The sequence below is a fragment of the Mercenaria mercenaria genome, chromosome 17, assembly GCF_021730395.1.
Source record: "Mercenaria mercenaria strain notata chromosome 17, MADL_Memer_1, whole genome shotgun sequence".
In the NCBI taxonomy this organism is placed as follows: Eukaryota; Metazoa; Mollusca; class Bivalvia; order Venerida; family Veneridae; genus Mercenaria; species Mercenaria mercenaria.
The window spans coordinates 53,978,517-54,005,715 of NC_069377.1; the positions used below are offsets into that span (position 1 = coordinate 53,978,517).

General features: G+C 37.4%; 1 protein-coding gene across 2 annotated transcripts in view; it reads right to left on the minus strand.

The window, feature by feature from the left end:
- LOC123536105 (tyrosine-protein kinase BAZ1B-like) overlaps positions 1-27,199 on the minus strand; it is a 54,018-nt gene that overhangs the window by 12,769 nt on the left and 14,050 nt on the right. For both annotated transcript variants that reach the window (XM_053528196.1, XM_045318927.2), the window contains 14 exons: positions 21,878-21,974; positions 19,510-19,678; positions 19,221-19,324; positions 17,411-17,563; positions 15,949-16,106; positions 15,510-15,655; positions 14,443-14,632; positions 14,109-14,175; positions 13,054-13,168; positions 12,468-12,639; positions 9,760-9,924; positions 8,954-9,014; positions 8,514-8,621; positions 4,066-4,177 (listed from right to left, as the gene is read on the minus strand). In XM_053528196.1, coding sequence (XP_053384171.1) covers positions 4,066-4,177; positions 8,514-8,621; positions 8,954-9,014; positions 9,760-9,924; positions 12,468-12,639; positions 13,054-13,168; positions 14,109-14,175; positions 14,443-14,632; positions 15,510-15,655; positions 15,949-16,106; positions 17,411-17,563; positions 19,221-19,324; positions 19,510-19,678; positions 21,878-21,974 — 1,817 coding nt within the window. The remainder of the gene's footprint in view (positions 1-4,065; positions 4,178-8,513; positions 8,622-8,953; positions 9,015-9,759; positions 9,925-12,467; positions 12,640-13,053; positions 13,169-14,108; positions 14,176-14,442; positions 14,633-15,509; positions 15,656-15,948; positions 16,107-17,410; positions 17,564-19,220; positions 19,325-19,509; positions 19,679-21,877; positions 21,975-27,199) is intronic.

Genomic DNA, 27,199 nt, shown 5'->3' on the forward strand with positions numbered 1-27,199 from the left:
TTTCGGTACATAAAACCATGCATGTGGTCCAAATTTGAAGGCTGTAGCTTGAGTAATGTGAAAGTAGGTCACTGGGTCAAAATGAAGGTCAAAGTTCATTTCGTAACAAGAAACTATGCATGTGGTCCAAATTTGAAGCCTGTACCTTCAAAAATGTGAAAGTAGGTCACTAGGTCAATGTAAAGGTCAAAGTTTGTTTCGGTACATAAAACCATGCATGTGGTCCAAATTTGAAGGCTGTAGCTTGAGTAATGTGAAAGTAGGTCACTGGGTCAAAATGAAGGTCAAAGTTCATTTCGTAACAAGAAACTATGCATGTGGTCCAAATTTGAAGCCTGTACCTTCAAAAATGTGAAAGTAAGTCACTAGGTCAATGTCAAGGTCGAAGTTTTTTTCAGTGCACAAAACTATGCATGTGGTCCAAATTTGAAGGTTGTAGCTACAGAAATGTGAAAGTAGGTCACTAGGTCAAAATCAAGGTCAACTCATGTCAAGGTTCATCTTGCCACTCAAAACCATACATGTGGTCCAAATTCGAATGTTGTAGGTTATTGACAAGAAGTTTTTAAAAGTTTTTTCCTATATAAGTCTATATGAACCATGTGACACCCAGGGCGGGGCCATATTTGACCCTAGGGGGAAAATTTGAACAATCTTAGTAGAAGACCACTAGATGATGTCACATACAAAATATCAAAGCCCTAGGCCCTGTGGTTTTGGACAAGAGGTTTTTCAAAGTTTTTCCCTATATAAGTGTATATAAACCATGTGACCCCCAGGGCGGGGCCATATTAGACCCCAGGGAAATAATTTGAATCATCTTGGTAGAGGACCACTAGATGATGCTTCATACCAAATATCAAAACCCTAGGCTCTGTGGTTTTGGACAAGAAGATTTTCAAAGTTTTTCCCTATATAAATCTATGTAAATTATAGAAATAAACAAAGGGCCATAACTTACTAAAAAATTATTAAACCAGTCTGATTTTCAGGGGGACACAACTAGGGTACCAATTCATCATTCTGACAAAGTTTGGTCAAAATCCCCCTGGTAGTTTCTGAGGAGATGCGATAACGAGAAATTGTTAACGGACGGAAGGACGGACGGACGGACGGAAGGACGACGGACCACGGACGCAGAGTGATTTGAATAGCCCACCATCTGATGATGGTGGGCTAAAAATCCATGCATGAATGACAAAGATATGGACCGGACACGCCCATCAATGCACTATCATGAAAAATGACCTTTAACGTCTAAGTGTGACCTTGACCTTTGAGCTACGGACCTGGGTCTTGCGCGCGACACGTCGTCTTACTGTGGTACACATTCATGCCAAGTTATTTGAAAATCCATCCATGGTTGACAAAGATATGGACCGGACACGCCCATCAATGCACTATCCTTTAATGTCTAAGTGTGACCTTGACCTTTGAGCTACGGACCTGGGTCTTGCGCGCGACACGTCGTCTTACTGTGGTACACATTCATGCCAAGTTATTTGAAAATCCACCCATCGATGACAAAGATATGGACCAGACACGCCCATCAATGCACTATCCTTTAATGTCTAAGTGTGACCTTGACCTTTGAGCTACGGACCTGGGTCTTGCGCGCGACACGTCGTCTTACTGTGGTACATGTTCATGCCAAGTTATTTGAAAATCCATCCATCGATGACAAAGATATGGACCGGACACGCCCATCAATGCACTCTCCTTTAATGTCTAAGTGTGACCTTGACCTTTGAGCTACAGACCTGGGTCTTGCGCGCGACACGTCGTCTTACTGTGGTACACATTCATGCCAAGTTATTTGAAAATCCATCCATCGATGACAAAGATATGGACCGGACACGAAAATTGCGGACAGACTGACCGACAAACTGACAGACGGTTCAAAAACTATATGCCTCCCTTCGGGGGCATAAAAACTATGTTATATGCGAAAATAGCAAAATGATACAAGTAATGCAATTCAAATACATCTTTAACATTATTATCATTTTAAATGTATGTTACCAAAACATAAAATGAAAAAAATGAAAAAATATATTGATCTCCGTTGGAATTCGAACTCACAAAAGTTAGATACTAGAGCCGTCACGCTTACCACTGCACCACTGCGTCTCCTTCTCGAAGAGGCAGTAATTTAAATATTTATTATAGAAATAAGTTATAAAAAGGTAGGGTATCCCTTTACTGAAGTGGTTTATTCCAGTAACCTTTCAAATCTATTAATAAAAGCGACAGGTCACTCCTACACTAACGCACGGTGTATTCCTGCTTTTCTGTTTTTCCAAGACTATAAGAAAAATGATAAATTTGGAGGCACCATCTTTTAAAGCATTTCTGACAAAGCTGAAGCTCTAAATAGTATTCCATTTTTATTAGAAGAAGACAATTAAAAAGCCCTAATTGCAAGTAATTATTGTGTAGATGTACTTAGCATCCAACTATGCATCAGACTTAGGATATAATTTGCACTTAGGATAACCCATGGGCACTCCTAAGTTAGGACCATTTTTGCACTTAGGAAAAACTTTAGGAATTTTGATGAAACGCATTTTGGGCAAAATTTAGGACTTAAGATCAAATTTTGTCCTAGGAACTTTGATGAAACGCGCTCCTGGTTCTTGCGCATGACATGTTGTCTCATCCAGGGGAATAATTGTGCCAACTGATATCTAAATCCTGCTTTGCATGACAAAGTTACAGACCGGACAGGAAAAAATCCTCTTGTCCTTTGATCTCAAAGTGTGACCTTGACCTTTAAGCTAGGGTACTGGGTGTTGCGCATGACACGTCGTCTCATCACGGGAAACATTTATGTCAAGTAATATTGTAATCCCTTGATGGATGACAGAGTTCTAGATAGGACAGGGAAAAAACCTTATTGACATTTGACCTCCAATTGTGACCTTGACCTTTGAGCTAAGGGTCTGGGCTTTGCGCAGGACATGTTGTCTCATTATGGGGAACATTTGTGCCAAGTAATATTAAAATCCCTTCATGGATGGCAGAATTATGGATGGGACAGGAAAAAACTCTGTTGACCTTTGACCCCCAATTGTGACCTTGACCTTTGAGCTAAGGGTCCGGGATTTGCGCATGACACATTGTCTCATCATGGGGAACACTTGTGCTAAGTGATATTAAAATCCCTTAACGAATGTCAGAGTTATGGACCGGACACGAAACAGACCCTGTTCATGCTATGTTAACATTTGACTGCTAAGTGTGACCTTGACCTTTGAGCTAGGGGTCTGAAAGTTGTGCATGACACATCGTCTTATTATGAGGTACATTTGTGCCAAGTAATATTAAAATCCCTTCATAGATGGGAGAGTTATGGACCGGACAGGAAAAAAGCCTTGTTGACCTTTGACCTCCAATTGTGACCTTGACCTTTAAGCTAGGGGTCCAGGTTTTGTGCATGACACGTCGTCTCCTCATGGGGAACATTTGTGCCAAGTAATATTAAAATCTCTTCATGGATGGGAGAGTTATGGAACGGACAGGAAAAAAGCCCTGTTGACCTTTGACCTCCAATTGTGACCTTGACCTTTGAGCTAGGGTTCCGGGATTTGCGCATGACACATCATCTCATCATGGGGAACATTTGTGCCAAGTAAAACTAAAATCTCTTCAAGGATGGGAGAGTTGTGGACCGGACAGGAAAAAAGCCCTGTTGACCTTTGACCTCCAATTGTGACCTTGACCTTTGAGCTAGGGGTCCGGGTTTTGCGCATGACACGTCGTCTCATCATGGGGAACATTTGTGCCAAGTAATATTAAAATCCTTTCATGGATGACAGAGTTATGAACCGGACACGAAATTGCGGACGGACGGAAATGTGCATTCCTATAGTCCCCAAAACTGGTTTTTAACCAGTAGGGGACTAATAACAACTTAAATAACATCTATGTATGATTTTTCACAATTAATAGAAGTTTCTACCAGCACAATCAATTTTAGAAAATAAGTTGCCATATATCTTCAGAAGCATGCTGTGTAAGAAATACTACAGTAAATAATAAACTTTCGAGATTATGGGAGTGTACCTTCTTCCTCATCTTCCTCTTTCACAGCTGCATTTTTCTTCTTCTTTATAACCATGATACCATCACGGAACTTCTCCAACACATTTTCTTGGCACTCCAGTAAACAGTCACCCTGAAAATTTGAACTAGAACTGTCACAGGAGTGACTCATACCCCCACCATACGGTCTTGTCACAGAAGAATGGCAACTATAAGGAATCTAAACAAGAGGACCATGATGGTCCTGAATCGCTCACCTATCCCCACATGACCCAGTGTTGAACTGAGTATGACGTCGTTATTTCTATTATTTGACAAAGTGACCTAGTTTTTCAGCACATGTGACCTAGATATCATCAAGATAAAAAATTCTGACCAATTTTCATGAAGATCCATTGAAAAATATGGCCTCTAGAGAGGTCACAAGGTTTTTCTATTATTTGACCTAATGACCTAGTTTTTGAAGGCACGTGACCCACTTTTAAACTTGACCTAGATATCATCAAGGTGAACATTCTCACCAATTTTCATGAAGATCTCGTGAAAAATATGGCCTCTAGAAAGGTCACAAGGTTTTTCTATTTTTCTACCTACTGACCTAGTTTTGACGGCACATGACCCAGTTACGAACCTGACCTAGATATCATCAAGCTGAACAGTCTCACCAATTTTCATGAAGATCTCATGAAAAATATGGCCTCTAGAGAGGTCACAAGGTTTTTTCTATTTTTAGACCTACTGACCTAGTTTTTGACCCCACGTGACCCAGTTTCGAACCTGACCTAGATATCATCAAGATGAACCTTCTGACCAATATTCATGAAGATCTCATGAAAAATATGGCCTCTAGAGAGGTCACAAGGTTTTTCTATTTTTAGATCTACTGACCTAGTTTTTAACCCCACGTGACCCAGTTTAGAACTTGATCTAGATATCATCAAGGTAAACATTCTGACCAATTTTCATTAAGATCCATTGAAAAATATGGCCTCTAGAGAGGTCACAAGGTTTTTCTATTTTTCTACCTACTGACCTAGTTTTTGACGGCACATGACCCAGTTTCAAACATGACCTACATATCATCAAGGTGAACATTCTGACCAATTTTCATGAAGATCCATTGAGAAATATGGCCTCTAGAGAGGTCACAAGGTTTTTCTATTTTTAGACCTACTGACCCAGTTTTTGATCCCACATGACCCAGTATCGAACTTGACCTAGATATCATCAAGGTGAACATTCTGACCAATATTCATGAAGATCTCATGAAAAATATGGCCTCTAGAGAGGTCACAAGGTTTTTCTATTTTTAGATCTACTGACCTAGTTTTTACCCCCACGTGACCCAGTTTCGAACTTGACCTAGATATCATCAAGGTGAACATTCTGACCAATTTTCATGAAGATCCATTGAGAAATATGGCCTCTAGAGAGGTCACAAGGTTTCTCTATTTTTAGTCCTAATGACCTACTTTTTGACCCCACGTGACCCAGTCTCGAACTTGACCATGATATTATCAAGGTGAACATTCTGACCAATATTCATGAAGATCTCATGAAAAATATGGCCTCTAGAGAGGTCACAAGGTTTTTCTATTTTTAGACCTACTGACCTAGTTTTTGACGGCACGTGACCCAGTTTCGAACTTGACCTAGATATCATCAAGGTGAACATTCTGACCAATATTCATGAAGATCTCATGAAAAATATGGCCTCTAGAGAGGTCACAAGGTTTCTCTATTTTTAGACCTACTGACCTAGTTTTTGACCCCACGTGACCCAGTTTCGAACTTGACCTAGATATCATCAAGGTGAACATCCTGACCAATTTTCATGAAGATCTTGTGAAATATATGGCCTCTAGAGAGGTCACAAGGTTTTTCTATTTTTAGACCTACTGACCTAGTTTTTGACGGCACGTGACCCAGTTTCGAACTTGACCTAGATATCATCAAGGTGAACATTCTGACCAATTTTCATAAAGATCCCATGAAAAATGTGACCTCTAGAGTGGTCACAAGCAAAAGTTTACGGACGGACGGACGGACGCACGCACGCACGGACGGACGACGGACGCCGCGCGATCACAAAAGCTCACCTTGTCACTTTGTGACAGGTGAGCTAAAAATACTTTGGAGTACTTCATCCTGGGCTTCCACATATAAGTAATACTAGTATAATATTAGTATAGTAATACTAGTAAATATATTTAATCTCTAATATTAGAGATACACTAAAAGTAAATACAAAAAAGTGTCTTACCGACCCATGTTACCACGGAAAAATGTTTTTACTTTTTACATAGGACTTATAATAAAAAAGTTAGAAAAATACCTAAAATATTGAAAATCTAAAAATAGGATTTCTAAAAATAGACTAATTCCTGGAATTTAAGGGGAAGAAACTCAGTACAAAGGTTAAAAAAGGTTACTTCCCTTTGGCTCTAAGCCAATCAGAATGAGATATAGTGAAAATACATCAAAATTAACCTTAAATTCTAGATAAAAGGGGGCACAATTCAAGAAAAATAGTGTAAGAGTTATGCACCTTGTGTCACATGATGTGGGTGATGAGGTGGAACATCTATTTTAAGTCTGAATCAAACCCATTCAGTAGTAATTGAGATATAGTGAAAATACATCAAAATTAACCTTAAATTCTAAGTAAAAAGGGGCATAATTCATGAAAAATTGGTGGTCAGAGTTATGCACCTTGTGTCACATGATGTGGGTGATGAGGTGGAACATCTATTTTAAGTTTGAATCAAATCCATTTTGTAATAATTGAGATATAGTGAAAATACATCAAAATCAACCTTAAATTTAAAGTAAAAGGGGACATAATTCATAAAAAATTTATGTCAGAGTTAAGCACCTTATGTCACATCATCTGGGTGATGAGGTGGAACAACTATTTTAAGTTTGAATAAAATCCATTTAGTAATAACTGAGATATAGTGAAAATACAACAAAATTAACCTTAAATTCTAAGTAAAAGGGGACATAATTCATGAAAACTTGGTGTCAGAGTTATGCACCTTGTGTCACATGATGTGGGCACATGATGTGGGTGATGAGGTGGAACATCTATTTTAAGTTTGAATCAAATCCATTCAGCAGTAACTGAGATAAAGTGAAAATACATCAAAATCAACCTTAAATTCTAAGTAAAAAGGGGCATAATTCATAAAAAAGATGGTGTCAGAGTTATGCACCTTATGCCACATGATGTGGGTGATGAGGTGGAACATCTATTTTAAGTTTGAATCAAATCCATTTAGTAATAACTGAGATATAGTGAAAATACAACAAAATTAACCTTAAATTCTAAGTAAAAGGGGACATAATTCATGAAAACTTGGTGTCAAGAGTTATGCACCTTGTGTCACATGATGTGGGTGATAAGGTGGAACATGTATTTTAAGTTTGAATCAAATCTATTTGGTAATAACTGTGATAATAGATTTCGGGACGCGACGGGACGGGACGCGACGGGACGCGACAAAACTGACTCCTATATACCCCCCTCAAACATGTTTGGTGGGGGTATAATTATCAGTTAAATCATTCAACAAAAATCTAATCATAATGTAGCATTATACTTCCTTGCATACCAGACGGGGATTTCTGGTGATTTCACCGGTGCTGGGAAACTCCATCTTACACCCCGGGGTGTAAGATGACTCTCGTGCTGTAAATGACATATAACAAACTACATATGTACAGGAGATGTGTGTAGTAATAATAATGTTTTTCGTAAAACGGGATAAAAATTAAATACCGTGATAGTTCCTCTTTATTCCTTATAACATATTTCTCGATTCAAAAAAATGTTATTTTAAGGAAATAATATAACGTTTCATTGCAGATGATAAAACAAAACCGGAACTCTTACATTGTTTTCATCTCTGTAATGTCATGACGTACTTCCTGTTTACACACATAAAGTTCCCGCGCTTTGTTAATATGCTACTATAAGGAAAAAGTGCTATAAGAAAATCATTTGTTTGAATTTATTTTTTTACTCTTCTTTGTTGAATATGGTATGCAAGAAAAAGATTCTATCACTGGCTGTAGGTGCAGATGGGAATATCCGGCTCTCGGGTAACTGTTTATGCGGTCACTCGACTGGAGCCTTGTAACCGCCTAAACAGTTACCCTCGAGACCGGAAATTCCCATCTGCACCTACAACCAGTGAAAGAATCTTATAAGCAGTAGGTTTACGCTTCAAAGCAATAATTAAGCCAAAGTAACAGGACACAATATTAGCTTATTCTTCTCCAAATCAGCACAATGGCTTCATTACTTGAAAGGATTGTGTGTGTGTATGCATGTGTGTGTTGCGATTTTTCAACAGGAAAGTCCTGTAATAGATACTGGCAAATGATGTTTTCATTATAGTCGCATTGACTCTCGAGTCCTGATGCTATGTAGCCCAAATTGCAATATTTTGTGAACAAATATTTACCAAGGTAGAGACATCAACTGCTGTTTCCAGTTTTGTGTTCCAGGTTGGGAAATCGTCAACACCACCTAAACCACCATTTCGTAATCTTAGTTCAGTTTCCAATAATTCCTGAAAGAAAACAGTATTATATTAGACTGAAGCTATTTTATGCATAAGCTGCAAAAAGCAATTCAAAAATGCCCACTGTAAAATTTGTCTATTTTACAAGAAGTCACCTACTGACATCTAACATGCCTGTACTGGTCAAAAGCATATATCATTTTCAAGAATAGAAATTTATATTATCTTAAAATCCTTTACCAAATGTTTTGTTTGCATAAACATTTATACATGAGCTATAACAGTTTTATGTTCATTTGTAAAACAACCATGTTTCTAAACAGTTATGTTCCAATCAACTCAGTCAAAAGAACATTGACAAAGTGTGAATGTTAACCTACCTTTTTCAAAGATTCTATCATTTCTTTATCACCATCACAATCACGAAGTTCCAGATTGGATCTGAAACACAACAAATTACAGCTATCAATTTAATACCCTAAGACACTGCTTCAATACAAGGAAAGCAAAATGTTGAGATCATGACCTTGGATCTTCAAGTGTAAAGTTGACCATGGACCTATTGACATGGGTTGTGCACTATGCATGTTGTCTTGATTAGCTTAACAACTTATGTTTCGGTGGTTAAGAAGATATCGAGTACACAAATTTATGCAATTCAATCTTTGGCATCTATTTGACTGGCACTTGATAACTTCAGTTCTCCACTCTGCATGTCTTGATATAAGCTATCTAACTAATGACCTTAAAGTGATCTTGACCTTGAACTAACTGATTATGGTCATACGCTCTGTAGGTCATTTTGACGAGATAAACAACTGATTCCAGTTCTATGAAAATCTTCAAAGTGTGTATCCATACAAAAGAAACAGCTTCTTTTTTTATAAGCACCTTTTGCATGCAAAGTGCAATATTGCACATGTTTTTCCCCAATTGACTAAGACATGGAATTTAGCCCTTTTCAGTAGGGAAAAATGTCATGAAAGTACCAACTTTGAAATGGTTAAAAATAAGGTGTTAATTGTTTAAGAAATTAATGTAGTAATGACGTATGTTAGCCCATTGCCTGTATTTTGTATTTTTTGTTTTTATAGTGTCACTGATGAATATTAAGACTCTGGGGTATTGGGAAAAACATACAATTTGCCACTGGGATTCAACCAAAGCGAAACATTTTTACACTGACCTTTGTTGTCTATATATCGCTTTTGTGATATCTGCTTGTCTTTTTACAAGTTCCCTTTTCAGAACGCTTTCTCTGGACCCCTGTGGGTGGAGTGCGTCAATGAGATCATTTACTGCAGACTGTTTGTCATATGTAAACCACAGATTTTGACCAACATGGGGAAACCTGGAAAATAGTGAATAATTATAAAATTCAGCAAACTTAGGTGCAATTTATATAAAATCAAACTTGTCATATGCGACTATCCACGGGACCATCCATAAAAGGTCACATATGACAGGAAGTTTATTCAGGTTAACTAAAGAGTCAAATAATTTATTCTAAATTTAAAATAGGATGTTTAAACAAGAGTGCCAGACTGTCACAAACAACGCCTGACATCGAATTTGGCCTAATTCAAGGGGCAAAATCCAAGAGTGCCTGGGCGATTTGGGTGGTTATCGTACTTGGCAGAGATATTAGGCCTATAAACATTGCCAGCAAGGTTGGTGAAGATCGGATGGAAACTGTTCGACTTGGAGAGCGGACAAGGCTTATTTCGCAGTTTTTCGAGTAATTCAAGGGCCATAATCCAAGAGTGCCCGAGGCAATTTAGCTGGTTATCGAACTTGGCCTAGATATTGTGCCCACAAGCACACAAGTTTGGTGAAGATCGGAGGAAAACTGTTAAACTTTGAGAGCAGACAAGGCTAAATTTGCATTTTTTTTTTAATAATTCAAGAACCAAATTCCAAGAATGCCTGGAGCAATTTGGCTGGTTATCAAACTTGGCCGAGATATTATGCCCACAAACATTGTCACCAAGTTTGGTGAAGATCGGATGAAAACTGTTCCGACTTATGGTAGAGTGGACAAGGCTAAATTTGCTGTTTTTCAAGTAATTCAAGGGCCATAATCCTAGAGTACCTGAGGTGATTTGGCTGGTTATCGAACTTGGCTGAGATATTACACCCAAAAACATTGTCAGCAAGTTTGGTGAAGATCTGATGAAAACTGTTCGACTTAGAGAGCGGACATGCTTTGGGCGCGGACTGCATGACCACCACTGCCACGGGTGTTCACATATGCCCTGCTCCTTCAGAGATGGGGGTATAAAAATAATTAGAAACAAGAGCTCGTCGAACACGAAATGCCCCCCTTTATGCATTTAGTAATTGCACAAGGAACAGAACTTATATGCACACTGTAAATAAGTATATGTAAACCATGTGGCCCACAGGGCGGAGCCATATTTGACCCTAGGGGAATAATTTGAATAACCTTAGTAGAGGATCACTAGATGATGTCATATACAAAATATCAAAGCCCTAGGCCCTGTGGTTTTGGACAAGAGGTTTTTCAAAGTTTTTTCCTATATAAGTCTATATAAACCATGTGACCCTAGGAGTGGGGCCATATTTGACCCCAGGGAAATAATCTGAACAATCTTGGTAGAGGACCACTAGATTTTGCTACATACCAAATATCAAAGCCCTAGGCCCTATGGTTTTGGACAAGAAGATCAGAAACCATTTAACTATTCCTGGCCAATGTGACCTTGACCTTTGACCTAATGACCTCAAAATCAATAGGGGTCACCTGCTGGTCATGACCAACCTCTCTATCAACTTTCGTGACCCTAGACCCAAGCGTTCTTGAGTTATCATCCGGAAACTTTTTGTTCTGGGTCACTGTGACCTTGACCTTTAACATACTGACCTAAAAATCAATAGGGGTCATCTGCTGGTCATGGCCAACCTAACTATCAATTTTCCTGACACTAGGCCCAAGCGTTCTTGAGTTATTGCCTGGAAACCATTTTACTGTTCCTGGTCACTGTGACCTTGACCTTTGATATACTGACCTCAAAATCAATAGGGGTCACCTGCTGGTCATGACCAACCTCCCTATAAACTTTCGTGACCCTAGGCCTAAGCGTTTTTGAGTTATCATCCAGAAACTGTTTTACTGTTCAGGGTCACTGTGACCTTGACCTTTAACATACTGACCTCAAAATCAATAGGGGTCATCTGCTGGTCATTACCAACCTCCCTATCAACTTTCATGATCCTAGGCCAAAGTGTTCTTGAGTTATCATCCAGAAACTGTTTTACTATTCAGGGTCACTGTGACCTTGACCTTTAACATACTGACCTCAAAATCAATAGGGGTCATCTACTGGTGATGACCAACCTCCCTATCAACTTTCATGATCCTAGGCCCAAGCGTTCTTGAGTTATCATCCGGAAACGGATAGGTCTATATTCCGACAGACCGACCGACCTACCGACCGACATCTGCAAAACAATATACCCCTCCTTTTTCAAAGGGGGGCATAACAACTCTCTTTTCATGAGCTTTTTCAGGCATTTTTTTTCATTGGATGTATGCGATTTCACTCGTTCCGAGTCATTTCCGGTGAGGCAGGTGAATGATTTTGTACCGATTAGCAGCCAAATTTGACTGTAGGTCATTAAAATTAGCAAAGAACTTTTAATATCTTTATTAAATGAACACTTTTTGCTAAAATTCAATAACTACCATTTCCAGTCAGAATTAGTTGTAAAATTTCACTAAATTAATAACAATATGATATGATGCAAACTGCAATTCTGAGCTATTAACTGTACCTCTTGGAAAAGAATCTCACAATTAATTCATTTACTGGATACCCACTGCCAGAAACCAAGTCCAAAATCCTCCCCTAAATAAAGTGACAACTGACTTACGTGGTATCAACACATTTCACCACCTTAGGTGGTTTGTTTTTCTTATGGGTACCAGCTGCATTGGTTCCCTCCTCGCCTTCTGCCTCATCTTCATCCTCGGATGAGCTTGAGGACTCAATGTCATCATCTGTGTCTTTCTTACATGTATATTCAATCTCCTCACCTACCCAACCTAGTAGTTATAAATGTTACATGTAATTAAACCAAATGTAAAGCAGTTTTTGATAAAAAGTTCCATAATATAATCAATCCAGTCTTGGAATAGCTGTTCTTGAACTGCATTTCTCTCGAGTTTCTGTTCTCTTTGTGCAAGCTAATTAAGAGACCTTTGAAGGAATATGAAATGGTTTACCTTTCATGTAATTAAGAGATGAAACTCAGTACCTCGAATTCGCTCATCCCAAAAACATGTGCACAAAATGTCGGTTATTTTGAAGTAAAACACTATATCCCATGCAATTTGAGATATCATGTTTCAAAAGTATCTACTTCTAGTAGGAAAATCCTTGTATACATGACTTCTTGAAAATGTAGTCAAGAAACTGTTATTTTAATATAATCAAAAATTTCTTCCTTGCTCATTTACCTTTTTCAACAAATACACCAGGAGTAACATCACAGAAGACCCAGTATCGCGAGTGATTCCTATCTGTACCAACAGGTGTCTGTCTCTGTGTTATTTTGGCCAAGAGAACACCTTCCTGTAAATCATTGGAAATATTTAAGTTAATTTTTATTCAAAACAACAAACGTGAAGTAAGGAAATTATATTTCCATTTAAATCAAAACTACTGAATATTTAAACAGTGTACAAAACTTGAAATACTCCTGTCTAGAAAAATTGAATGCTGAATCTCTATCTATAGCTAACTGGGCTAAAACTAAACATTAAAGAGCACTACTGCAACTTCAATTACAACAAGACTTGCCCGAACCAAACGCTAGTTGCCAAGATGTAACTTTAATGTCTATGCTGAGCACTGTACATTCATAGAATTTAGCTGGTGCTTAATGATCAAAGAAAAAAATCAGCCATAAAAATAGCAAAGTGGAAACTGGCAGCTAAATTACACCACCCAAAAAATTGGCCTTAGTTGCAAAAAGCCTTATTACTGAATTAATCACATGAATCTGTAACAAATATCAAAACATGTTTACTTGAACAATTATTGCAAAAGGCCCAAAAAGTGTAGCTCATGGCAAACAGTAAATTGTTTTGGCCTACACAATGACAAAATCGGATGCAATAACATCATGGAAATTCCGGAAATCTGAATATAAGGTCAAAACAAAATTTGCATTGTAAGAAAGATAAAACCTTCAGAACAGGGTTACAACATTTATGAAATAAAATAAAATAAAATATTCTTTTTAAAGAACAGAAAGTTCACGATGTTTAACAACTATAAATAACATGATTTATAAAAAACAACTTGCCTTACAGACATTTATGAGTACAGCCCTTTTAGCTGTCCTGAGCAATCGGACAGTCCTTAATGTCAAACCCTACATCAAGTAACCTTTCAATGCCAAGGTTGGCAAAATGACTTAGTGAGATTTCAATCGGTGGGTTGTGGTATGTTGATAAATATCTGAGTATTAATGCCACTGAAATTCCATAACTTGTAACAGAATACTTACATTGAAATCCTTTTCAAATTGTTCTTTTTCCTTCTGTTGTCTAAGTATTTCTTGCTCCTTTTCTCGTCTGAAACGCAGAGGTATAAAACATCAATTACAGTAATATTTTATCATGGTCCATTAAAACACATCTACAGTGATGGCTTTCTTTATATTCTGGCATCATCATGGTATGTTTAAAATGTTAAAGGAGATCTTGTTAACTGTTTTCGACTTGCTTTGCATCTATCAGGACTTTTTTCAACAATAAAAATTTATAACCAATGCAATAAAACCACATCACTAACATTTCTTGCAAGATGCGTTACCTGCACAAGTAACTCCAAAAATTTACCTGATTTTGTCTTCTAAATCTTTTTTCCTTCTTTCCTCCAGCGCCTGTGCAGCTGTGAGACGACGTCTTTTGATTTTTGATATAACATCATCATCTTCAACATCCATAGGGGTCTCACTGTTGTCACCGGAAGTCTGACCATCCTCATCCTTTTTACCGTAAAACTGAGTCAGTAATGTGTTGTTGGTGGCTATAAATGTAGAAAACATTACATGGTTATAAACATCACTTACAACACTTTCTGTAACGCATTCTTTTTATTATAAATGCTAATTTTTATTACACACAACATTTCACACCTTGCTGGTAATACCTTTCCTGTACACTTTTCCATCGGTTTATTTCTGTATCTATATAGAACATCTACACATTTTTTATCAAAGATTTTGTAACAAATTGTTTTTGTTTTTGTTTTGGGTTTAACATTGTTTTTCAACAGTATTTCAGTCATGTAACAGCGGGCAGTTAACCTAACCAGTGTTCTTGGATTCTGTACCAGTACAAACCTGTTCTCCACAAGTAACTGCCAACTTCCCCACATGAATCAGAGGTGGAGGACTAATGATTTCAGACACACAAAAAAAAAACAATTCTTTCATTTACTTTAATTATCAACTGTATTTCTTTTACAGCAGTCAGTTTATCTAACCAGTCTTTGATTTCTTAACATAATCAAGTTTTGTTGCCAACTTCCTCACATGCCAGAGGCAGACGACAAACTTGCGTGTATTATCTTTATGCAATCATAGGAGTATCATCCTAACTTGGGATGCAAAACTACAAACTCCTGACTGGAAATCATGTCCCTCTATTTGTAACTGCTGAACAACATAAGGTAACTGCCAAAATGTAAAAAATTCTTTATACAAAGTAAAATCAAATTAGACATCTCTTGCAGAAACCACTTCCATATCAGGAACTTTATTCAGAAGGTAAAATGTAGGAAGCAACAAGATGGAAGTCAGCACATGTGTTTTCAGCTACATAAACAGTGCTATTAAATGATGCCTAGTATCAATTAAGTCACCCAGACACTGAAAGTTTTTTTCTGCAACAAATCCACTTACGAGCATCTTTCTCTTTCTCTTTCTCTGGTTTTGCTTTCTTTTTATCATCCTGAACTTCTTTATCATTTTCCTTCTTCTGTTTCTCCTCAGCTTTCTTTGCTTGTTGGCTTGCCTTCTCTTCCTTCCACTTAGCTATCTGCTGTCTCCTGGAGAGAATATGTTTTACATGTGCATTTTTGGGTTTGTTTTTTTTGGTGGGTGAATCATACAGTTCCCTTGCATTTTGCCACAAACTTGTACATAAACTTCAGTAATTAACGAAAAACCCTCTATTACTGATACATTAAAATTTTTCAGGTTATTTTCCCTAAAATGTTGCTTTAAAAATAATTAGAATTGAAGTCTACTGCTTCAGCTACATTTCAATTTATTTTCTGTGTGTACTAACATAGTATAAGTATTTGTTCCACTATCAATCAAGTTTAAATAGAAAACATACCACAAGCCAGCAGATTCTTGTTGCTTTTCCTCCATATAATCCTGCACAGAGTATGTTCCCATTATTCTCTCACACAGACCTTTCAGTATTGCCAGTTTTTGCTCTGCTTCCAACTGGTACAACTCCTGTGTTTCCAACAACTGGATCAAGTCATCAGGCTGTTAAACAACAAACATAATTGTACAGATGGATATTTTATTAACCAGATGAGACACAGCAAGTTCAACTATTAAAGAGACTAGTGTCTCAAATGACAAGTATCATTGTATAAGCTCTATAAAGGGTCTGTGATGTAAATATATCTTTTTATCAAAAGGTTACCAGTTGATAACTAGAGCTATCACTAAAGGTGATGACTGTACCCCCTTCATGCACTGACAGTACATTGCAATTTGATGCACACAAGATTGCATAATTATGTTGACTGTATCTATTTAGACTGTATGTATACAGTTTAGTAACAAAAAACAAAGTCCCATAACTATGCAGAATATTTATCTAAAAGAATGTAACATGCACCATGCACAACTAGGGTTGGTACTGATCACTGGTGTGAAGTTTCATTAAATTGTGTGCAAGGGTTCGGAAGATTAGGCGCGCACAAGACTGCATATGCAGACTGTATGTTAACAAGAAACAAAGTCCCATAACTCTGCAATTTTTGTCGTTGAAAGAACCTAACATGCCCCATGCACAACTACTGTTGTTACTGATCACTTGTGTGAAGTTCCAATAAATTGTGTCAAAGGGATGATGAGAGATGGTGCGCACAAGATTGTGTCTACATGTATGTATATAGTTCAGTAACAAAACACAAAGTCCCATAACTCTGCAAAATTTTTTTCTGAAAGAACCTAACATGCCCCATGCACAACTTTTGTTGTTACTGATCACTTGTGTTAAGTTCCATTAAATTGTGTCAAGTGGATGAGGAGAGATGTGTGCACAAGATTGTGTCTATGTATATAGTATAGTAACAAAAAACAAAGTCCCATAACTCTGCAAGTTTTCTTTCTGAAAGAACCTAACATGCCCCATGCACAACTACTGTTGTTACTGATCACTTGTGTGAAGTTTCATTAAATTGTGTCAAGGGGATGAGGAGAGATGGTGTGCACAAGATTGTGTCTACGGACAGACGGGCGGACAGACAGACAGACAAACCTGAAACCAGTATACACCCCCTTACGACTTTGTTGTCGGGGGGTACAATGATAATCAGCTAATCTTACCCTGTTCCTGAACTACTGGAAACATTTTTCCTCTTCATAAAACAACTTGCCCATATGCATCAGATGGAAAGACAAACAAATTTACATGATGTAATGTCTTCAGTTAAATGGGCCTGAATATACCTATTACCTGAGGATTGAACTGTTGATCTCCAGAAGAGGCAAGTTCTTATCCCTAAGCTACCCAGAAATGAAGGTAGACAGAGGAACAAGAATGCACAAAAACTTACCACTTCTCCCTCCCCAACCTCATCAGAGTTGTAACTTGTATCACTTTTGTCATCAGTAACATCTTGTCGTCGCAAACACAATCTAACCAGCTCGGAGCAAGTGCAAGGGTTGACTGGGATATCAGACAGTGGAACTTTCAACTCTTCATAATCCTGTACAAGGGAAAAATAAAGTCATAAGGGCAAGTATTTTTAAGATATTCTTATTGATGTAAGTTGTGAGGATCTGCAAAAACAAAACATACAAGTTATTAACATAGCAAGTCCTATTAACTTACATAGTAGTAACTTTAGTAGTTTTAAGCAGCTTTGAGCACAACAGAGGGTAGAATAATATTCAATGTCAGTGCTCCAGCTAGGATTAAAAAAGGGCAGGGTGCTGGCACTGAAAAGGGCACTTCTGGGGTGGTGGTCGGTCCGGGACCGTGCTCCCCCGCGAAAAAAATATAACTGGTCCATGCATACAGTGCATTTTAACATACTTTAGGCATGGAATTTGGCATAATTTAGGCATGTTTTTTGGCACATTTTAGGTATGGTCTTTTAATAGGCTATGTCTGTCATCTCTAATGCACCTATTTATTAACTAAAAATTCTGCTGTTTGTATTTTACTTGGTATTGATTTTCAACTTGTAACATTTCTTTGTAATTGCACACTGAATAACAGTATCTATGTGTTTAGGCCTATTTTACTTGCTACAATTTCAGTACACATCTTCTCCATGTAGGCTACTTGATATTTATAAATTTATACCTGCAACATATTATATACAGAAAATAAAGTTTAAACTTCAACTTAAATAAATGAAATCAGGCAAAGTTTTTAACTTACAACAGTCTAAAAGCAAGTTTAGCACTTGTAATAGACATATTCCGGGTATCCAAAATTCTATATCCGGATATGGTTACACTTTTTTCTAAAAGTCGTCGAATGTCCAGTTTAAACAATATTTTTGAAAAAATATTATGATGCAAAGACAGTTTAACAGCATTTCACAGTATCTGACATTAAAGTGTACCCTGTCATTACATCTTAGTAAACTAATTTCAAAGAAATCTTCATGAAAAAACGGCGATTTCACAAAGCAGACGACAACTTACTTTCGATTTCAAAAACTTGTAATACGATAAAATCAAAATATTTTCCTATTTAAATTTGTGATCGATTTTTATCAATTACATATAAATGTCTGTTGTCTGGACTTAAGTTTCAGTTGTGTATAAAGGGGTATTTACGACTATATTACCGAAAACGAAAGTACACTTTGACAGGTGGCGCGAAATGATAATGATTTCAGACTGGTTTGCAAACTGTTTTAACACTAAGGTTCAATGATTTTAATGCTAGTGGAGCAGTCTAAAATATCATGGTCTGCCTCGGGCACGATTACAGCAGGTAATATTGTTTAACTGTTTGCTAATTATGTCAATGCCCCCCGGCGTGTATCACTCGATAAAAAGGGGGCAATAAAGCAGTGTATTATAATCACAGAGGCAAAAAAGGGGAGTTTGGCTAAAAAAAAGAAATGAATGGTTGTAAAACGGGCAGGGTGCCTGGCGGGGCAACAGGGCGGAACGAATTTCGGAACGGGCGATGCGCCCTGCTGTAAATAGCTAGGTGGAGCACTGAATGTAGTCAACATGTTGGAGTCAACTGTTCAAACCAAGTGAATAGGGCTTTCTTTTTGATCCTTCCTGAATGTTAGGACAAATTTCACAGTAGACATATTCTCAAACATGAACAGGTGGGCAAATATCACACTTCTTCTCACTTACCAGCCACCCTGAACATTATATACAAAGTCCTACCTCTGCAATCTGATCTTGGAGTAAAGTCTGTAACAACACTGTAAGTGTCCGACATAAATATGTGAAACCATCTTTACCAGCTGCCAATGCTTTCATAAGGGCCTCTGAAAATTGTGAATATTTCCTTTTAGTAACCTAAATCCAGAGTTTCTCTAATATCTGACTTGTAAATCAATCAATTTCACCCTTCAATATGCAGATCGGAACATGATTATTATAATCATCTATTTATGTGGATACTGAAAGCAAATGTTAGAAACTTATTTTACTGAAACTGTAAAAAGCATACCTGTGTATATGGGGTACTCATCATCTGGCATAAGGAGTCCAGAATAACAGGATATAAACTCTGTAACCATGGTAACATCTCCAAATAATTCATTTGGTAAGCCATCAGGGGTAACAACCAGCTTTGGAGGTGGTAATGCCTTCAGGTCAAGGCATGTGTCCTCAAATTTCTATAAATGTATATTGAAAGTCAATGCAAAAAGGATTTTTAAATACAGCTTTATCCTCTTTGTTCTAATTTTAAAACTAGTCATTCAGTTATAAAATAAATATTGTAGTATTTTCTAAAGTTGTAAAAAAAAAACATTTTAAATCTGTGCACCTAAAAATCATGGGCATACTCAGTTGAAACCAAAGTGCATGTGTTCCCTTGTTCCCTGTCTTAGCATGTGTGTAAAGCAGAACAAGAACCTGTCCAGGTATCAATGGGATTTTTTGGCAGACTAATTACATACACAAGTACGAAACACTATGAAAGTATGGGACAAGATATGGAATACACCTTGATGTCTATTTATATAAACAAAGTATCACTTACACCTGATGCTTATAAATATGCAACTTCTTGTACTTTTTACAAAGAAAAGCTTGTTTGGAAATATATTGTTTTGTCTTATATTACATGGACTTAGACTGTCCACGTTCTATTTTGTAGAAAATATCAAAATTTCTTTTTCGTAAACATTTTTTCTCCACCTTTGTTTTGGCTGTTTGTGTAACATATTAATCTATATACTCCCAATAATGACAAAAACGTTTAACTTAATTTTTTTTTAAACATAGCAGTTTTTTTGTCATACTGACAGCTCTACTTTCACTATCATTTTGCAAGATGTTGAAATATACATTTTTTGTAACATTTCCAATACTCTTAGAACCTGTAGAAATATGTTAGCACACAATAATTACAGACATAATGACAAAATACTTTTGAAAAAGACATTTCATATTTTCTACAAAACAGAACATGGGCAGTCTAAGTACATATGACAGAAGACAAAATTTTAAAACAGAACAACCTGTCTTGAAAGCCTTTTCTACCTGTTCTTAACGGTTTAAGTATACTTGTTTTGAAAAACAAAGGCGTATGTGTTGTATAAGCCTGAAACAAAACTTCTCCCGAGATGATGTTCCAAAACACTTTACAAAAATTATTCCTGATTAACAATCACACTTGCAACAAATTTCACACAATTACAGGTCATCTGGCAGCTTTTCAGCTTTTGATGGCAGAGGGTCACAGGTGCTCCTCCAGAAATTAGTTCAGAGCAGAACAACCATAAGCCGACAGGATGACTTTCTAACATGAAAGAATTCTGCACCCCAAGTGAGGTATCAAACCCTCAGTGGTGAGGGCAAGTGTCTCAATGGCAGCAAACAACCACTCAGCCACACAAGCACTGTAAAGTGGTACAGTTGAACTTCAATGGCTCGAACTCGGATCTTTCGAACACCCGGGATCGCTCGAACTCTTCGCCCGGTCTCGAATTTATTCCTTCTTTATTCTATATAGTTCTACCTCGGATCGCTCGAACTTCGATAATTCGAACTCTCGAACTCATTTGGTGGTCCCCTCGGCTTAATTACAGTGATAATTACACCTATTCAGCCGAACAGACAATTGTGCCGGTATGGCTTGTGTTTACAAAGTTTTTCACACCTCTGCCTGACATTCGCAAAGCTTCCCCTTTAACCGGCGCGAGCGTAATTTTCACACGCTTACGTAATTAGCGTCGGTATACGACAAACAAATTAAACAAAGTGACCTTTGTTTACTGCAATGCTTTAATGGGCTTTGATTTATACCAATAAAATTATTTAAAATGATTGAGCAATGTACATACTACGTCTGTCTTTATTATTTCTGCATAAAAACGGAAGATCAGACGTCAACTTTCATACTGCTTTAGCATGGCTGAACAACTTAGTAAAGAACCCGGATACGGGGGGATAGCTAAGTCGGCTACTGGAAAGCAATATATTTGATAATATTTGTACTGGACTATGATTCAAAAAGGTTTGCTATTCATGTCTTTCTATTTGATTTTGTCTTCACCAAATTCTTATAATTATATTAGTGTTTTATCTGTGTTTTTTCCGTATCTATGTCATGTTGGAAATTAATAATAAAGCATATTTCAGCGTTCGTTTTTTATTTATCATCGTATCATACACACATTTAGGTACAATATGACAATATATTACGATGTAAGGTTTGTAACACATCATGCCTTCGAATTCCAAAATTCAAAATGGCCGCCATTTGGATGGCTCGAACAACGGAAAACTCGAACTAATTTCCACTGGACCCTCGAGTTCGAGCCATCGAAGTTCGACTGTATATAAGAACTACATGAATATTATCATACCTTTCTGGAATGTTTCAGTTTTTTCCTGTACTCTTCTCTACGTTGCTGTGCTCTCTTTTCCAAGTAAGCTTTCTTCTCTTCTTCTGTCATCTTAGATCTGAAAATTCAAGCTGTGATTTTTAGGCCAAATGCATTTTACATATAAATTTCAAATGATAATTCAATTTTAGCTCGAATACATTAAATAAATACTGAAATACTAATACACTTATGGTAAACAGAATATGTAACTGCAGTCCAACTCAGTTTTAGGAACACACAATCCAAACTTACTGAAAACTTATCAATGTATATTCAATCAGTCTTTTAATTGCCAAGCAATAAAAATTATCAGGCGATCATACAACATTTATATTCTATATTTTTCCATGAGAAAACCTGTTTTAGTGACATGATATAATTACTGAACAATAAACAATTTAAAGCACCGCAAAATCTTTGTTTTTCTTCTGTTCATTCAGAAACTAGAATCTAGTATATTGTAATTAAGTTATCTAAGGCAAATCGAATTCTACCATATTTCACAAATAAAAGTTACTTGTGTTGTCATGGCAATTGAAATTCCAAAGCACCCATGCTTCATGAGAATATAGAGGTGTATAGATAAAAGGCCAGTGACAAAACCAACAAGAGGACCATGATGGTCCTGAATCGCTCACCTCTTCCCACATGATCCAGTTTTGAGTATGACGTCGGTTTTTTTTTTATTATTTGACATAGTGACCTAGTTTTTGAGCTCATGTGACCCAGTTTTGAACTTGACCTAGATATTATAAAGATAACAAGAGCTGTCTCCGTAGGATGACACATGCCCCCGATGGCACTTTGAATGAATAGTTATGGCCGATGTTAGAGTTTAGGACCTTTGACCTACAGAGCTGGGTCTTGCGCGCGACACATTGTCTTACTGTGCCACACATTCATGCATAGTTATTTTAAAATCCATGCATGAATGACAAAGATATGGACCGGACATGCCCATCAATGCACTGTCATGAAAAATGATCTTAAACGTCTAAGTGTGACCTTCACCTTTGAGCTACGGACCTGGGTCTTGCGTGCGACACGTCGTCTTACTGTGGTACACATTCATGCCAAGTTATTTGAAAATCCATCCATCGATGACAAAGATATGGACCGGACATGCCCATCAATGCACTATCCTTTAACGTCTAAGTGTGACCTTGACCTTTGAGCTACGGACCTGGGTCTTGCGCACTGCACGTCGTCTTACTGTGGTACACATTCATGCCAAGTTATTTGAAAATCCATCCATCGATGACAAAGATATGGACCGGACACGCCCATCAATGCACTATCCTTTAACGTCTAAGTGTGACCTTGACCTTTGAGCTACGGACCTGGGTCTTGCGCACTGCACGTCGTCTTACTGTGGTACACATTCATGCCAAGTTATTTGAAAATCCATCCATCGATGACAAAGATATGGACCGGACACGCCCATCAATGCACTATCCTTTAACGTCTAAGTGTGACCTTGACCTTTGAGCTACGGACCTGGGTCTTGCGCACTGCACGTCGTCTTACTGTGGTACACATTCATGCCAAGTTATTTGAAAATCCATCCATCGATGACACAGATATGGACCGGACACGAAAATTGCGGACAGACTGACAGACTGACAGACCGACGGTTCAAAAACTATATGCCTCCCTTCGGGGGCATAAAAATTCTGACCAATTTTCATGAAGATCCATTGAAAAATATGGTCTCTAGAGAGGTCACAAGGTTTTTCTATTATCTGACCTATTGACCTAGTTTTTGATCGCACGTGACCCAGTTTCAAACTTGACCTAGATATCATCAAGATGAACATTCAGACCAACTTTCATACAGATCCCATGAAAAATATGGCCTTTAGAGAGGTCACAAGGTTTTTCTATTATTTGACCTACTGACCTAGTTTTTGAAGGCATGTGACCCAGTTTCGAACTTGACCTAGATATCATCAAGGTGAACATTCTGACCAATTTTCATGAAGATCTTGTGAAATAGATGACCTCTAGAAAGGTCACCAGGTCTTTCTATTTTTAGACCTACTGACCTAGTTTTTGATGGCACATGACCCAGTTTCGAACTTGACCTAGATATCATCAAGATGAACATTCAGACCAACTTTCATACAGATCCCATGAAAAATATGGCCTTTAGAGAGGTCACAAGGTTTTTCTATTATTTGACCAACTGACCTAGTTTTTGAAGGCACATGACCCAGTTTCGAACTTGACCTAGATATCATCAAGGTGAACGTTTGGCCAACTTTCATGAAGATCTTGTGAAATATATGGCCTCTAGAGAGGTCACAAGGTTTTTCTATTTTTAGACCTACTGACCTAGTTTTTGACCGCACCTGACCCAGTTTCGAACTTGACCTAGATATCATCAAGATGAACATTCTGACCAATTTTCATGAAGATCCATTGAAAATTATGGCCTCTAGAGAGGTCACAAGGTTTTTCTATTTTTAGACCTACTGACCTAGTTTTTGACGGCACCTGACCCAGTTTCGAACTTGATCTAGATATCATCAAGGTGAACATTCTGACCAACTTTCATAAAGATCCCATGAAAAATGTGACCTCTAGAGTGGTCACAAGCAGAAGTTTACGGACGGACGCACGCACGCACGGATGACGGACACTGCGCGATCACAAAAGCTCACCTTGTCACTTTGTGACAGGTGAGCTAAAAATATACGATATACTAGTAATGGGACATCGGTTGGAGAACACCAACCGATTATCGGTTGGAATCGGTTAGCAAACCAATGCGATGTATCGGAAAAATAATCGGCTGAATGTTATTTATTTTCATACTTGTTTATTCAGATATTTAGTCTTTAAAATGACTGTTTAACTTAAAATTCTAATGCTCTTTTGAAAAATAAAGAACTACCATTATTCAGATGCTGTGAAGCTGGTTCCAAGTAAACAGAAACTTTAGTAATCAACAGTTATTTGCAGACAGGGAAACCACATTAAATTGCAATCCCGTGTACATATATCATAGCTGTCATTTGTGACAATTAACTGGTAATACCTGTACCTATAACATGACTAGCATACAGCAAGGAAGTACAATTATTATAGTCTTTCTCTGGCTAACAAAAACAGTGATTGTAGAAAACTATTAAATGAATTCTGTCATTTTGGTAATATTATTATAATGGTTACCTTAGGCTTAGCCACACTACCGAGTTGCACCATGTTCCTACTACTTGTTGTTATGGCATATAACAATGTCGTGAAGCTTATGTAAAAATGATCAAATAAAAAGCAGAGTTCAGTCCTATTAATATGTACATCGGTCAGCGGTACTGGGACAAGTGGGGAAAAAAATCATGACAACTGCAACTCAGCATAAAAATACCAAAGTTCTTTCCACTGAAATTACATCATGGACACAGAAATTTGACGGCATTATTATCATTATCCAGTGTCAACATATAAATTCCCTCGGACATACTGTTATAAAAAACTAAATTTATCAGTTTCGCTAATGTTTTGTCCAACTTTTTATCGACGCCGCAATGTTAACAGCTGTGCCTAACTGTAAGATGTTAAATCCATTTTAATTGGATAATTGAGATGAAATACTAACGCTTGATTGGCGAACCAATTGTCGGCATACTTCTGTTTTATCCCTTATTCATTCAGTAAGTCTATATTTTGGATATTGCCCTTCGGAAACCTTTGTTTGTACCCGCGTAGATTCGTACCCCCTATCGACTCTGAGAAAACATTTAGATTTGAAAAGTTAAAGAATGTTCTTCATGAATAATTTGTTCTCAATTTTGATTTTTTGTCACCAATACACGTTTTGTCATGAAACAACCCATATAGATAACAAGAGGGCCATGATGGCCCTATATCGCACACCTGTTATCACTGCACTTGAGGACAAGAAGGTCCTCAGAAAAAATATCTAAGTCCAAAGGACACGAACAACAAAGAAAAGAAATTTAACCAAAAAGAAAAAAAAAATTCTAAAAAGGTACAGATATGTCAAAATACACCTAAAAACTGGAGGTACCATCCATGTTTTTTCACAGAAAAGTGGTCTCGGTTTTTCCCTACAGCCAATAATAAACAAGAGGACCATGATGGTCCTGAATCGCTCACCTGTCTCCACATGACCCAATTTTCATGAAGATCCATTGAAAAATATGGCTTCTAGAGAGGTCACAAGGTTTTTCTATTATCTGACCTAATGACCTAGTTTTTGAAGGCACATGACCCAGTTCTGATCTTGACCTAGATATTATCAAGGTGAACATTCTCACCAATTTTCATAAAGATCTCATGAAGAGTATGGCCTCTAGAGAGGTCACAAGGTTTTTCTATTTTTATACCTACTGACCTAATTTTGGCAACATGTGACCCAGTTTCAAATTTTATCTAGATATCATCAAGGTGAACATTCAGACAAATTTTCATGAAGATCCATTGAAAAATATGGCCTCTAGAGTGGTCAAAAGGTTTTTCTATATTTAGACCTACTGACCTAGTTTTTGACCACAGTTGACCCAGTTTCGAACTTGACCTAGATATCATCAAGATGAATATTCAGACCAACTTCCATACAGATCCCATGAAAAATATGGCCTCTAGAGAGGTCACAAGGTTTTTTTATTATTTGACCTACTGACCTAGTTTTTGATGGCATGTGACCCAGTTTCGAACTTGACCTAGATGTCATCAAGGTGAACATTCTGACCAATTTTCATGAAGATCCATTGAAAAGTATGCTCTCTAGAGAGGTCACAAGATTTTTCTATTTTTAGACCTACTGACCTAGTTTTTGACTGCAGTTGACCCAGTTTCAAACCTGACCTAGATATCATCAAGATGAACACTCAGACCAACTTTCATACAGATCCCATGAAAAATATGGCCTCTAGAGAGGTCACAAGGTTTTTTCATTATTTGACCTACTGACCTACTTTTTGAAAACACGTGACCCACTTTCGAACTTGACCTAGATATAATCAAGGTGAACATTCTGACCAATTTTTATGAAGATCTATTCATAAGTATGGCCTCTACAGAGGTCATAAGGTTTTTCTATTTTTAGACCTACTGACCTAGTTTTTGACCCCACGTGACCCAGTTTCGAACTTGACCTAGATATCATCAAGATGAACATTCAGACTAATTTTCATACAGATCCCATGAAAAATATGGCCTTTAGAGAGGTCACAAGGTTTTTCTATTATTTGACCTACTGACCTAGTTTTTGAAGGCACGTGACCCAGTTTCGAACTTGACCTAGATATCATCAAGATGAACATTCTGATCAAT